This window comes from Dipodomys spectabilis, unplaced genomic scaffold, assembly GCF_019054845.1.
Source record: "Dipodomys spectabilis isolate Male_0828 unplaced genomic scaffold, ASM1905484v1 ptg000112l, whole genome shotgun sequence".
NCBI lineage: Eukaryota > Metazoa > Chordata > Mammalia > Rodentia > Heteromyidae > Dipodomys > Dipodomys spectabilis.
The window spans coordinates 207,644-223,429 of NW_024870789.1; the positions used below are offsets into that span (position 1 = coordinate 207,644).

At 47.1% G+C, this 15,786-nt stretch overlaps 1 protein-coding gene across 1 annotated transcript; it reads left to right on the forward strand.

Moving 5' to 3' along the window:
• Window positions 1-898: 898 nt before the first annotated feature.
• Window positions 899-14,544, forward strand: LOC122114847 (ral guanine nucleotide dissociation stimulator-like). The gene is given in 17 exon segments (XM_042688109.1): window positions 899-982; window positions 1,217-1,404; window positions 1,942-2,037; window positions 4,374-4,567; window positions 4,820-5,460; window positions 6,083-6,298; window positions 6,572-6,675; window positions 7,101-7,185; window positions 8,543-9,103; window positions 9,558-9,590; window positions 9,882-10,003; window positions 10,199-10,294; window positions 10,598-10,802; window positions 10,962-11,204; window positions 12,296-12,410; window positions 14,151-14,234; window positions 14,237-14,544. Coding segments are annotated over 17 exon segments (3,375 nt in total).
• Window positions 14,545-15,786: the final 1,242 nt, after the last annotated feature.

Here is a 15,786-nt window from a genome sequence, read left to right on the forward strand (position 1 = left end):
CTAGATGGATTCGCTACCAATCTATGAGAACCTTAGGGAGTAACAAACACTGTTCTGATGCCCAGATCAGCAGCTGCCTCTGCCTCCCAATCAGTGCTGGCATGCCATGCCTCTCCAACACTGCCACTTCTGTGTTGTGTTCCTTGTCTTTCCATGTCTTGTCATTATCTAAGTGCACTAGCAATGAGTGATTTTACTTATCCAAGGACATTCAGTAACAATGAGACATGCAAGACACTATGTGGAAAACAAACTTTATAACCTCGGCTGGCAGGGTCGGGGGAGGAATTGGGGAGGGAAGGGATAGAACAGGAAAAACAAAGGAGAGGATAACAATGCTTGATAGGAAATGTACTCATTACCTTACTCATGTTACTGTAACCATCTGTACAACATGTTTACAATTAAAAAAAAACATTCAGACACCTACGAGCATGTCCACATGATGACATTCTAGGAAGCATAAACTGGAGGGACTCCTTGAACAAGTAGGGATATAGGAGAGATGGTGAGGGAAACAGTTTTGCCTCCAGTGCCACATCTCTTTGATAGTTGGGGCAGATTGAACACAGCAGTGTCCTCCCAGGCAAGCCCAGGGACAGTTGACTGGGGTGAGTGGGTAGAATTGTGTACAGCTGTATTTGTGCCCTTCTTGGCAAGTGTTTGTACACAGGGCACCTTTGAGAATGTCTTATGTGAGGGTACGACTCAGGTGAAGGTACCTGTAGAGGAGATGACCTCACTTCCTTGATGAAGGATCAGGTAGAACTCAGAACCCTGTTGCCTAGGTAGCCAGAATCCACAACAGCCCCAGCCAGTTCACTGGTGCTGAGACTGTGGAGAAAGCAAGATATATCCTGCTGTTTGTTGTCTCCCAAGTTGTTTTGGCTCATGCGTAATGGAAGACCAAAGAGGGGGCTTCACCCATGTCTGGCGACGCTGGGTTACCCCTAAACCCAATAATCCTGAGAGATTTTCCCAGGTGATCACAAAGCTGATAGAGTGTCAGTTAAAGGATAGCCAGCCAATCCCTGATCATCACCAACTTTCTCTCTCTCTCTCTGTCTCTGTGTGTGTGTGTGTGTGTGTGTGTGTGTGTGTGTGTGTGTGTGTGTGAGACAACCCTTTTTCTAGGTTGTATCTCTATACTCTGGAAATGAGTGTTAAAGTTTGTCACCTTTAGTATTTGAGTTGACCTTCCTTGGTCCCCTTCTAGGATGAAAATCAAATGACAATGGGTGAGCCCCAGTGGGCAGAGACACTTAGTGCAGGCACACTGGAAGAGCTGGTGGACCACTTGGTGCCTGCCCAGCTGACAGGGGAGCCCTTCTTCATCCCCACCTTTCTGTCCAGCTACAGAAGGTTTACCAATGCCCAGCAGGTGCTGGACCTGCTGTTCATAAGGTGAGCACCTAGTTCAAGATCAGGGGTCTCCTTACCACTAAGTGGAACCTGGGGAATGGCCTGAAACTCTGACCCCTAGTTTGATCCTGGGAAGTACTGCCTAAATCACTGTCTTTGTCTCCTGGCAGGGCGATATGGTTTGAGCCTTGGCAGTGCTCACCCACCCTGTCTCTGGGGAGCAGGCTGCCTAGAACTGGAGCCTCTTCCTTGTGACCTGTTTTCCTTAGAAAGCAGCTCTGTCCTCCTGCAGCACATACCCAAGGCCTCAGGAAAAGCAGCTTCCGTTTTAAAAAGGGGACTTCACATTATATCTGAGAGGGGTGCCTCTAACCAGTACATAGACATCCTGGCACACTGAACTATCTGAGAAGAAGCTGGTTAGCCTCTTCCATATTACAAATAGATAAGATCCAGTTACATTAGAAGCGCAGATTTCCAAACACTGATTATAGTTGAGTGAGAAGAGCAAGTAAATCCTTTCTGTCTTGAAATCCAAGACATGGGTTGATGGCCAGTAAAACTGAACATTCTAAACAGGTTCCACAGGTGTGAAGCCCTCTTGGACTCCTATAGAGATGGTGAAATCCTTCCCTATTCCTCTGAGAAGATCATCCCACAAGACCAGCTCAGAAAGTGAGTGGGCCTTAGGTCAAAGGGCTGGAAACATCTATCTCCAGAGTGAGGACATTTGTGTCCTTAATAGAAAAGACAAACAGTGGAGTCCCAAACTCTTGCGATTCTTTTTTTTTTTTTTTGAAACATTTTATGATTGTACACAGTTGTAGAAAGGAGCTGTCATTCACCAAAACAGTTAATGAATACACTGTATCCTGATCAATGTCACCTCTTTCAGCATTCTCATACACCATTCCCAACCCACCCCTTCCCTTACTTATCTTGACTCTAGATTACGTATTTTTTATCAATTCTGAGAAATGTACAATGAATTTTTGCCTGCATTCTCTCCATTTCCCCCATTCATTCTTCAACTGCTCCCCACTTGTCCCCACTCTGTCCTCTTGCAAGTACCCAGTTGCTGATATTGATTTTGTCGGGTTTGACTTAGACTTTTTACAGAATTATGCAATCTTTGCTCTCCATAGATTCCATCAAACTTCAGTTAACTCATTGGTTACCTTTGCTTACCATGCAGTACGTTTATCTGTAGATTCATAGGCACATTCTAGTTACCTCAAAGGAGGGAGGCCATACAAACTTTGTTTTCTGGATCTGACTTAATACATCCTTTTCCAAATCTTCCCATGGTACAATATCATTCCTGCTGATGGATGCATAGGATTCCAATATGTATATATACCATATTTTCTTGATCTAGTGATTCATGGAAGGGCATCAGGGCTGATTCCATATATTGGCTACAGTAAATAATACTGTAACAAACATGTTTGTGCTGGTAGCTTTAGTGTGACTGTTTTCTCTTCTTCTTTTTTTTTTTTTATCTGGTTGTGGGGCCTGAACTCTGGGCCTGGGTGCTGTCCCTCAGCTCTTCAGCTCAAGGCTAGCGCTCTACCACTTGAGCCACAGTACCACTTCCAGCTTTTTTCTTTTTGCTTATGTGGTGTTGAGGAATCTAACCTAGGGCCTCAGGCATTCAAGGCAAGCGCTCTACCACTGAGCCACCTTCCCAGCCCCTGTTTTCTCTTCTATTAAATGATTGCCCAAGAGAATTATTTCTGGGTCATTGTGTAGCACTATGTTACATTTTTGAGGAAATTCCATACTGCTTTCTAGAGTGGACAAACAAGCTTACCATCTCACCAACAGTATAATAGAGATCCCTTTTGTCCATATTCATGCCAGGATTTGTTATTGTTAGTTTTCTTATTTTTGGCCATTCTAATTGACATGAGGTAGAATCTCACTGTTGGTTTGACTTGCATTTCCTTTATGGCCAGACATGCTGAACATTTCTTCATGTGTCCATTGGCCATTTTTACATCATCTTCTGAGAATTCTCTCTTTAACTCATTAGCCCATTAATTAATTTGGTGGTTTATTTTTGAAGGTTTATTTCATGAGGTTTAATATTGTGAGCTGTTAAGTGTACTTGGATATTAATCCCTTGTTCAAGCCCTTTTTTAACTTGTTATATAAGTCTTTGATTTCTTCTGATTCTGGATCTTTACTGAGAAAGGCTGACCTGGGTCTAGGAGCTCTCGTGTTTCCACTCCCCTTTCCTGAAATGTTTTCATGGTTTCTGTCTGATGTGATCTTTGATCCGTTTTGAATAGATTCTGGTGCAAACTGATGTGTAAAGGCTCTAGTTTCAGTGTTCTGCCAGTGGATAGCCAATTTTTTTCCATCACCAGCTGTCTTTCTTCCAACCAATGTTGTACTGGAGCATTGAGGTGAAAGGATTTGCTTTAGGAGAAAGACATGAGAATCTGAGCACCAGGGATGCCTAGGGCTCATAAGAAACCCCTGGAAGGATCCATCTTCCCTATAGTATATTCCAGCCAGGCTAGCCCATCATTAATCAGGTGACACAAAAAAGTGTGGAGGCCTTGTTGCTGGGCATTGAACCCTCAGTGAGAGCCTGGGTCAGGCTGTATCTTCAGGAGAATGACGCATTACATGTGGTACGGATAATGAGGCAGCAGTGCATCAGCTGTGGTGCTATCAGGATCCTGTGTATGCCACATGGGACAAGCCATTTGGAGACTATTTTAGTGGGGAGAGAGAGATTAGAGGCTGTGGTACTTGGTGAAAACAAGAGAGCTGCTCAGAGTACTGATCATGGGATCCATGCTTGGGTATTCTCTGCAGCTCTGGCCTGGCTAACCTGGTCTGCCCCGCCTTGCCAGCCAGAGTGGCTTGGGGTAGGGTCCACTAAACACTGGATGGATAGGGACTGGCCCTAATCCCTGTCCCATTGGTGCTCAGGGAATTCACTGGGAAGAAGGAGAGGCCAGGCCTCCGATTCAGCTGCACACCTTTTCTCCTCCCAGTGCCATCTCCTCCATCTTGGGCACCTGGCTGGATCTGTACTCAGAGGATTTCTGCCAACCTCTGCAAAGTTCATGCTTCAAGAAACTAATGGCTTACCTGCAGTCGTACATGCCTGGTTCTGACGTGATATCTCGTGTCAACACTCTCCTGGGCCAGATGGAGGCCCTGGAGCCCAGCAAGGCTGAGTCTGAGGGTGAGAATCCAGGGGTGGGAACAGGGAGGGGAGAAGGGGAGTCGGGGCAGGGCCACACTGGGAGGCATAGTTAAGTGTGGCATAGGATTAGAAGCAAGAAGGAACCTCAAAGACACAGTGGGTAGGAGGCATTTTAGAAGGTGTCTTATTGAAAGTGAGGAGCTGGAAATTTTGGGGCAGAGGGTGTCTTCTCTATCTTTGAAAACACTTAGAGCATTGCGGTAATATGAAGAATCTTATGTCCTCTTCCAGGTGTTTCACCAGCCCAAAATCCTTACGAAGAGTTGACGCCAACCCAACCTGCAGCTGTGGTTCCCTGCCTAACAGGAAAACCAGTGTCATATTCAGAGAGCCAGCTAGCTCCATCTGTGCCTCTGGTGCCTGTCCCAGTGGGAGTGAAAGGCTCTAGTTCTGAGTGGGAGCCCAATTCAGATTTAGCACAAGCCTCAGTTTGTGTGGAAAGCCCAGCAGGAGAATTGGCCTCAGCTTCACAGCTGGAGCCAACTCCACCTGTGGCTCTGGTGCCCAGTTCAGCAGGAGAACCATCATCAGCTAGCTGCAACCTAGAGTCTGTGGCTCTGATGCCAACCTCAGCAGCAGAACCAATACCATGTATAAAGCTGGAACAAGAGTCAGCTCCAGCACCTGCTCTTGAGCTGGAGCCAGATCCTGTTGTGGGTCAAGAGCCTAAGCCCTATGCGGAACCTCTTCCAGAGCTGGGCACAGCAGTCCCAGGTTCCATTGATTCAGAGCCTGAGGAGGCATCAGGTTCCTCAGGAGACCCTTCAAATCTTTCTTGTGGAACCTCACAGAACTGGATGAACAAGGAGAAGCTGGATTTCTTGGCTTTTCCTCCTGATCTGGTGGCCAAGCAACTCACCATGATGGATGTGGTGAGGTCCTAGGCAGGGATGAAGGGAGGATGGGGTACCTGCTCTATTCTGCTGCCTGTTCTGTAGCTGCTTCTTCCCGGGGCCACGACCTTGTCTAAATCTCAGCTCCACAATATCTGACTATGCCAAAGCAAATTTCTGACATGGAAACATAAAAGAAGTGATGAGACCCACTCCCCTCCCAGGGGCAGCCAGGCCTATAGCTCATCCTCATTCCAGGAACCCTCTCCAGCATGAGGACATTTTAGGCTCCTATTTTATCAGAGGTTAGGGAAGACAAGACTGGCCTTAAAGGTAGACATTGCATGTTCACCAGGAGACAGGCTTGAAGTGGCTATGTGAGGGCAGACCCTGCTGGCCAAGGCCATGCAGACAGAGCTAATTTCAAGTGGATAGACTGGGATTAGATAGAGAAAATACAACTCTCACTTTCCCACCTGTTTCCTTCTATGACACTCAGGTGTTGGGTATACTAGGTGGTCAGCACACCAGACCCAGAGCTTCTCACAGGCTCAGGTCACCATGTGCACTTCCCTAGCTCCATCTCCTACTAGAGTCATCCTAGCCTGCACCTGGCATTTCAATCTATGACAAAGCCAGGTGACACCGTTCTCTTCCCCAGGAACTATTCAAAAAGGTAGTGCCCTACCAATGCTTGGGCTCTATCTGGTCCAAGAGTGACAAGAAGGTCAAGGAGCACTTAGCCCCAACCGTCTGGGCCAACATCACACACTTCAACAGCGTGTCCTCCTGTGTAATCACAAGCTGTCTTGGGGATCACAGCATAAGGGCCCCAGACAGAGCTCTTCTGGTGCACCAGTGGATCAAGGTGGCCTGGGTATGATACCTCTTATCCTCAGGATTTGACTGTGTTCAGAGACCTGTGTGGATTGAGTCCCTCTTCCCCACAGAAAATCTTTCCTCTAGCAGGCCACTCACTGTCTCTGTGCTTGCCCATATCTTGGGCCATGTAAAATCTTGCCTACTTGTCCCATACTCCCTGCTGTACTCCCTGATCTCTCCCGAAACCTAAGTATGAGAGGCTAAACCAGCAACCATGGTAAAATCTGGTGTTAGAATCATCCACATCTCACACAGTCTTTCTCCCCAGGAGTGCCTAGTGCTGAGGAACTTCTCCTCCATGTTTGCCATCATCTCTGCACTGCAAAGTTCTTCCATCCACCGCCTGAAGAGGACCTGGGAAATGGTTTCCAGGTGGGTCCTCTCTCTGCAGGAGCTGTGCCGGCACAAAGGCTGGCATCACCCAAACTAAGATCTGGGGCCTCAACGACAGATCATGGGCTCCTTGGCTGTGAGACTCACTTTGCTCTGTCTTTGGCAGGGACCAGCTCCCTGTCTATCTAAACCTGGAGACACACAGGAGGTAGCTAGGTTTCTTGGATTGCCACTGATTTGCTTTTTTTGAAATCAAACCAGAGCTACATTTTGGTAAAGAAGTAGCACCCGATTTTTGCCAGGATGAAAAACTTTCTCCAAGCCTATGTGTCCATAAGATTCAAAAGATGTATTCTAACACTCTTGTCCAGGCAGTTGGAAGTCTTGGTTTTAAAACAAAATGGACATCCACTCTCTCATCCCCCATCTTTTCAACTGTCCCTTTCTCTTGTCTCCTCCTGTAGGGATAGCTTCCAAAGATTTCACAAACTGTCAGAGATAATTGCTCCAGATAATAACCATACCAGGTGCAGAGAACTGCTATTCAAGGTAAGGGGAGGTGGATGAGGAGAGGACAAGTATGTGTTGTTATCTCTCTGTGTTTTGAAATTTTTCAATTCTGTGTCATCTGAACTAAAGAGAGAGGAGGCTGCTTGGACAGTGATCAGAGGCCTCTCACAATAGTTGTACTGCAGGAAGATAGGGTATCTCTGGAAGACACTTGAACCCAGGATTGGGGTGTCTTTCTTCCTACTGGGATTATATATTGTTAGACTGTGTTAATTGAGTGGTTGAGTCCGTTTGCCAAGACACAGGTCCCACCAGTCCCCAGGAGCCCTGGCTTCTGCTGTTGTCAATGTAGGCTGGACTTCATTGGGGAGATTCCTGCTATGCTGTGCCGCTGGGGTTCTCAGTGCTGCTCTGGGCCAAATGGACATGGAAGTCATTGGGTTAGAGCCAAAACATCCACGCTCAGGATGTAACATGGGAGGCACTGTGTTGGCTCCCTAGAGCAGTAGCTGCTGCTGAACACAGAAAAGCTGTGGTAGGTACTACACAGGTGGATCTGTGGAAAGCCTAGCTGATTTAAAAATTAAAAGGGAATGGTCACCTCATTGAGTGTCTTTCCTAAACTCTCTAGCAGCTACTTTTGTAACAAGGAAGCAAGATTCACTTCCTCAGTCACAGTTCATAATTGTCCACATCAGGGACCCTGACAAAGGCTCCAATTCAAGTATAATAATAGAATTGACTTCCATGGGAGAATAGTAGAGGATTTGTGGGGTTAGAAAAAAAATGGTTTTAGACTTGGGCCCAGTGCAAAGACAGAGAATTCGTCACCTGGGCCAGGCAGAAAGCTTCAGTCTTCTTCTCTCTTTGAGCCTCAATTACTCTAGGCACCCTGGCACACACCAAAGGGCTGGAGCACAAGACCCTAGTCAATAGCCTGATGAGGCCGAAGGATTCTTCCCCTTGTATAGCTACAGGGCACTGGACAAGTTTCCAGCCCTCTATGCATTTCACTATTTTCATCAGGCATATAAAGCTATGAAGAGCTTTCAGTTTATTTCACAAGAGAAGATGAGGTCCAGGGCAGAAAGGGATGTCAGGAGTTCAGAAAAGGCCTTGGTCCAGGTGCTAATCAGGACAGCACCACTGGTGGGGGAAGATACTGAGTACTCCCAGCCCCCTGAGGCACACCTTGCAGAAGAGGAAACAGTCACAGTGAGGCCAGGTTTCTCACTTGGGATCCCATATTAGTGGAACTCAGGTAGAGACTGAGCTAGAATCAGCCTGCCAGGTGGTGGGCCCTTTGTCACAGATGACCAGGGAACACTATGCTCATGATCTTGGATGATTGCGGATAGGAGAAAGACCTCTCTGACTCCACTCCCAATCATGGCAGGACACTTCCATAGTTTCCACCAAGGAGAAGAAGGCCAAGAGAGGTCTGCGGCTGTCAAAGGAGTTGGTGAGTAACGGTGCCCAAGGCCCCAGCTGTGTAAGAGAAGAGAGTTCCCCTGGAGATCTTTTTACCTTTCCCCCACTCCTCTATATGCACTCTGAGAAATGGGCTCATGTCTTCAGCATTCTGGCCCTGTTTTCACTGTGGAAGAGGTGCTGGACCCACCAGAACCAGGGCTATAGAGAAGCTGGGTGGCACAGGCTACACCAGCTGGGGTTCTTTAATGCCAGTATGGGACATACCCTGATGCAGATGCGGTTTGGAGTTCCAACTGCCACCGAGAAGCTCAACACAGAACTGCCATATGATCCCCAGCATACTCTAATAACGAAGCCCCTGTGGGGCCTGGGATGGCTGAGCACCTCTTGGGAGAGGATCCATGGGCCTAACTTACCATCCCTACCAATCTTACAGGTGCTAGTCAAGGGCACTATTCCCTACCTAGGAATTATCCTAAAGGACCTCATGATGATTGACACTGCCTTTCAGGACTTCCTGGATGTGAGTAGCCAGGGCACAGTTGGCGGCCTGGGTCCAGGAGAAAAAGTCCCCCTATTGAGTTCTTAGGTCTAGCATTCTTGAGAGCCTTCCATCTCTCTGAGCGGAACACTGCACCCATTTTTGTCTGTGACTTTCAGAGCTGCCTGAGACAGGCAGATACTCAGCTGGAAAAGCAAATTCATCAAGACTAGCTGGGGAAAAGAGAGTATAGCCAAGGTTGAAAGACATGCAGAATGTGGTCTAGCAAAGCCTTTGACCTGAAACCCAAGTCCCTCACAAGATTTAGACAATTGGGTCTCAGAACTTCAGTCCCTAGGGAAGGTCTAAGGAGAAGAAAGTCCCTGTCTGCAAATTGCCCTCACTCAGTTCCTGTATATGTGTCCTGCCTCCAGGGGTAGAAGAGCCCAGGCAGCCAGGAGGGCCATTTCTAATCACATTTCTGTCTGTCTTTTAGGAGGGAGTAATTAATTTCCAGAAATTGAGAAAGGTGAGTTACAACTCCCCACACAGGTAGATGCACATAGCAGGGTTGGATTATCAGGTGTATTCACTCGAGTTATGTGGGCCTTTGGTAGAGAGGCTAGGCACCTCCAGCAGGAAGCTGGGTGTCTGTGGTGGGACCGAGGAGAGCATCCAGAGACTGACTGTGTATGCAATCATGTTCAAACAAGGAGAACCTGGTGGGAGGAAGATGAGGGGCTCCCATTGCAGAGAGCAGAAATCCATTCCCCATCCAGCACAGCCCAGTCATGTCTCCATCCTCTTCTGTCCTCACCAGGAATTCGATGTGATGGAGCAGGTGAGGCAGCTGCAGTCCACCTGCAATTATTATACCTTCACACCAGAACAACACTTTCTTACCTGGTTCAGGGGCCTAGAGCGGCTCAGCGAGAAGGCCAGGTGAGCTGGAACCATAGGGCAACATGAGTGGGGTTGTCCCTAGGATGGAGTCCTTAGAGCCTAGGTCTGTACCTGTGTCACTGTGACACTCTATGGGGCCTAGTGAGCAACTGATACCAGGTTCTACAGTTCAGGCAGACACTGGGAAGGGCCCAAGCATGCTATTCTGTCAGCTCAAACCATCCCTTTCCTTAGTTATGACCTGTCTCTTGCACTGGAGCCCCGGACCCAGAATAACAGCAAAAGCCTTAATACCAAGAAGCGCTTTGGCATTGGCAAGGCCTGGAAGAAGTAAGTGCATGGGCATTTTGGGGCAGGGGCCAGGGAACATGCTGGGCTGGGAGACAGGAGCCAGATATTCAGGTGATACCTTTCCATGGAAAGCCCTGTTCCTGGGCTGAGAGTCCTTGTTCTCTGATTCTCACTTCCTCCACTGTCATGTCTCTATGGGCCTTCAGTTGTGGAAGGAGGAAGGTAGCTGGTGATGGACCAAGATCCTTGAATGGGGCACCAATCACCGAGTGTATTGGTGTCCAGGGATTGGTTCTTGTGTCTTTGTGGAGTTCCTCCCAGTAATTGTGGCCTTCTCTAAAGCCGCCAGGCCCAGAAAACTGACCTCAATACTAGTGGAAGCTCCCAGTCCACACCACTGGATCAGGCCAAGTGTGGCCCTAACAACAGCAGTGGGGACATCCTGGAAGTGACCTCACACAATAACAGGAAGCTGGCTGGCTCATCTAGCTCCCACATAGACCTCAACAGGAGCCTCAACAAAGAATCCTCTGAATTCCGGGAAAAGGTGACTTTGGCCCTTCCCGTACCCCTCCTTCCCAGTGCCAGCCTTCTCTATATCCATACCGTGATCCCCCAAAATTCAGTTCCAAAATTCTACTGGCTGCCACACTGGAGCACTTGTAAATGTCCTGGCTTCTCCTGACATTGCTGCTGTCCACCACAGGTCTGGAAATCAGCCTCCCCCTCATCTCCAGGAATTTCAGAGACCTCCTTGTCTTCCATCACCACCTCCACACCCTCAGCCTCTACCAAATCTGCGGCTAACAGAGGCAATATGAAGAGCCCTGTGTCTGAGGTTAGAAGCAAGAGCTCCACCATGCCTTTGTATAACCAGCAGATAGGAGACTCCTGTGTTATCAGGGTGAGCCTACAAGAGGACACAGGAAATGTATACAAAAGCATCCTGGTACGTTGGAAACATGGCATTCTTCTTGGTGTACTCCAACTGTGAGACTCCCATTTACCTTCCATTCCTTCCTGAATTTGACCTTGTAGTGAATGGTGAAGAACTGACCATGGTGCAGAACAAATGTAGTGCTCAGGGCTTGAGCTGAAAGGGGGTTGGGAGCAGTGCACACAACCTGCAGGCAGGAGTGGAACTGTAGCTTTGAGGAGAAGAAATGGGACTAATGTAAATGACATCCAGGATTGTCTAGGGCAGAACCAAACTATAACATTCACAATGTACGGTGAAAACAGACCAAGACCCTACTTTTTGTAGCAAATAAGGTAGCAGTGGATGTGATCAGTTGGCTGGGAGAGAAATTCACCTATTTCTCAGATGTTAGAAGGCTGCTGAGTAGGCGATAGTCACATTCAAATCTAGGTTGGGAGACAGGAGGTCTTAGCAAGCTGCTGGCCTTGGGGGAATCCAGTGCTCAGAACCTGCATGGTGTTAACCATGGAGGCAACAGGCTGTACTCACATGAGAGGTCTCTGGCTTCCCCCAAGTCCTCAACTGGGAATGAGGTCTTGATAGATTCTCCTTCCTCATGCTGGAGTTGCATTCCATGACACCCCATATTGTTCTGTTCCCTCTTAGCCAGATGCTAGAATGGCCGTCATTCACAGCTACCTGGGAGACTCTGTGTTTTTTCTCTCCTGAGCTCTGAACCTCAGGGGAGTCACAGAAGTGCCACCACTGCATCCTTGAGCCCAGAGCAGGTCTGGCTTGGAGGCACTGGCCATTGCACTAACCCCCTCCTTCCATTGGATTGAACAAGAGGAAGTTGTTTCCTTTTGCCATGGGCAATCTTGTTATTATTCCTAAAGGGCAAATAACTGAAAAGGAGTTTGGAGCAGGTAGAACTAGGAATAGTTGGGAAAGTACCACTGTTGTTTATGTGGAAATCACTCTCAGGAATAGATACATGCTCCATGACAGCATGTGTGATTTCTGTGCTTAGTGTGAGGTTGATCCAGAGGATCCCTGTCCACTGAACTCTGGGAAGGCACACCGGGCTTTTACACTGATGTCTTCTCTCCTGTTCTGAACAGGTGACAAACCAGGAGAAGACCCGGGATATCATCCTGAAGGCCATGAAGAAACATTTCTTGCATGGTTACAATCCAGAGCACTTGGAGCTGGTCCAGATCATATCAGAGGATAGAAGTAAGTCACTGAGTAATGGCATAAGGGAGTCAGCATGCACACAGCCCGATGTCGGGGTGCAGCAATCTAGTGGTGGACATTGTGTACCTAACACAATGCTCCAAGCCAATATCAGATGCTTCAGATCTTGTTACTGCCCAAGTTAGTGGATATATCTATGCTTGCCCTGCCTATCAAGGGAAGGGTCAGTGCAAAGAGAGTAAGGAGTAGATAGAAGGCAGCCTCCATGAGTCAGGGTGGCCAGATTGCTCATTAGAAGAGACTTTGCTGACTAAACTGTGGAATGAAGACAGCAGAAGGAATCTGAAACTGGGGGTGTAGCTCCATGAAGAACTGCTTGCCTAGCATCCATGAGATGCTTGATCTATTCCCAGGACTTTTCAAAACGTTTTCTCCAAACCACTCCCAAACCCAGTTTGAGCATGTCAAACTCCATGACACAAATCCATGCAAATGACATGAAAGCATGCAATAAGGAGCTGAGTCAGCACAGTTATTCACAGAGGAATAAAAGCAGAATCCAGTAGATGTGCAGCCCAGAGCAAGATTTCTGAGACCAGGAGGAAGTTTCAAAACTTCTTTCCTGTGTGTTCTTCTAAAGGAGGTTGAGAGAAGACAAGAGGTTAAGTAGAGATGAGAGATAGAGGCAGAGACAGAGACAGACAGGCAGACAGACAGACAGACAGACACAGTCACACACACACACACACACACACACACACACACACACACACACACACACACACAGACTGAAGAGAAACAGAAAGACAGAAAAAGAAATATATTTACATGGACCACAAAGGCAAATGTATGGTGTCATTGCTCTGCTGCTTTTTAATTTTATTGTCAACGTGATATACAGAGGGTTATAATTGTATATGTAATGAGTACATTTCTTGTGGAATATGGTTACCATCCCTCATTTTTCTCCCACTTTCCCCCTCCCCCTGCTCCTTCAAAGTTGCAAAGTTCATTTCTAACATTGTCTTTTAAGTATCACTGCTGCAAAGGACAAACACCCAATGTGCTGTTTATATAATGAACTGAGGAATCCACCAGGCTCTTTGTGTAGATGGCCAGAATTGATTGCAAGTTCCTAGAGGATCTGTCATAAAATGTTTCTTACTGCATTCTTACTATGAAAGCAGCATGAGGTCCCTTCTTTCAGGATAGTAAGACAGAGGCCTGGGGAGGGTAATGAATGACAATGAGAAACAACCATGTTGGCAGAAATTGAGTCCAGCCCAGATTAAGTGACAGGAGACTCCAGGACAGAGAACACTTGATCTCAAATAAGAGCCCAAAGCCAGGACCTGCTGAGCTCACTGTGTGGGAGAACCCCAGAAGCAATTGCAAAAGGTTTGGGTCAATGCTTGCTGTTCTGTGGTCCTTGGAGTCCTTGTTCTCAGTAGGACAATGCTCCCAGCAGGGAATCTCCATTCTGGAATGTCTGCTCTTCTTGCAGATTTGGTAACACAGGCAGCAGTGAGAGCAGGATAGGAATATCCTGTGCCACTTGCAGGATGAGCTGGCATCCAAGTTATTTTCTGAGCAAGACAGGCTAGAGTTCAGCAGTCAGCAGAGTCTGTTGCCAGGCAAGAGTCGTAGCATTGGTCTTCCTGGATCTGGATTGGAGGAATTTAAGGCCCTGGGTCAGACCTAATCTGAGGAGGCTCTCAAGGAATTGTGTCTCCATGTCTGTCAGTGCTGCTTACTAGCTTTCTGTCCTTCTTCCACCAGAGCTGAGGATCCCTGGGGATGCTAATCTTTTCTATGCCATGAACAGCATGGCGAAGTATAATTTTATGCTGCAAAAGTCGACCTACTTCCTGGAGCAACAGTCAAGCAAGGAGCCAGGTCCACCATACAGGAAGAGAAAGGATGGAAAAACCACAGGACACCATTAGTGGGTGTCTCCCCTGGTTGGCCTCCAACTAAGTACTTCCAAACTCAAGTCCCCAAGCCACACTGTACTTGCCACTCTGCTCATCTCCAGGTCACACTCAGAATCACGTATCCACAGTCTCCTCCTTCTGTCAGAATTACACTTGAAATTGGACAGTGTCCTATCATCCAGGACTCCCGGAAGTACCTCAGGGGCCAACTCCTGTTGAGGGTGGAGGAATGCTCATGAGTCTTGACCTGACATCTTTCTCTAGTGCAGGTCACTACCACATTTGCCTGTGGATTCTGCAGAGCACTCTCTTACCAAGCTTATATGACTTTCAATTCTATCATCCTGCCCAGAGACTTCAAGAAACTTCAAGGGACCCAGGAGAAAGCCTGCCTGCCTTTTAGTCATTCTAGCCTTTAGTAGGCTTCACTGAAGAGTCTCCTGTCAGGGCTGACTGTGAGTGAGTGTGGCTCACAACAAACCCTAGGGCTCCAGACACCATAGAGGGAAGGCCTCTTCTAGAACTCAGTCTTTACTACTCAACGGCAGACAATCAATGGCCTGCCAAGTTAACATGCCACTCCATACAGAAAAAGCATAAAGCATCCTGGGCATTAGAGAGCACATGGATATAATTTTTGGAAGCATTTGGCACTGTATCTATTTATTGTTTATAGTTAGCATTTGTAGAAGGAGCAGAAAGCACAGTGCTACTGACTGGGTAGGGCAATGTGTAGATATCATAAATGTTTAGATATTATAGATAGGAAATGTAGACTTGTTATTTATAATAAAACGTTTCCACCATAATCATTGTGGTTTTATTTTCTTCTCTAGTGTAAATAAGACACTCTTCCACTTTATGTGAAATTCAAAATCATTTAGTATGCACAGTTCAGTCAACTTTTTGGAGAAGTAGGGAATGATGCCACCCTTTCCCTCTCTAATGAAGGAGGGTATGGCCACCCTGCAGAGAGCAAGTGTTCAAATTTGTAAACTGGTTGCTGCCATGATCTGATGCAAGCAATTCTGGGACTGGATATCCTAGTTGCTCCCATAGACCATGGAACAAAATCTGATGTTTGGGTGTCTTTAACAATATTTCCGGGGGAACATCAATGACACTCAAGGTTGGAGGAGGTGTTTTTGACTATCCCTACATACCTTGTTGCCTCTGGGAGGGGATCAGATTTAGAAATCAAGGGAGTACTTCATGGAAAGGGACCCTGCTGACATTGAGGAGTTAAGGGAACATCTCTGGGCCAGTGATGACAAGAGACAAAGGAACAGAAAAATCAGTGAATTCACTCACAGAGATGAACAGGCACCACAAAATTCATTTAAAAATGTCACCAGAGAAATAGGAGACTGCAGCCTTCCACAAGGTACTAACCCAGCTCAGGAGGAGGGACTATCAGGTTTCCCTGATCCATGGCCAATCCACTATGCATAATCTAAGAGAAATATATAATACAATGTATA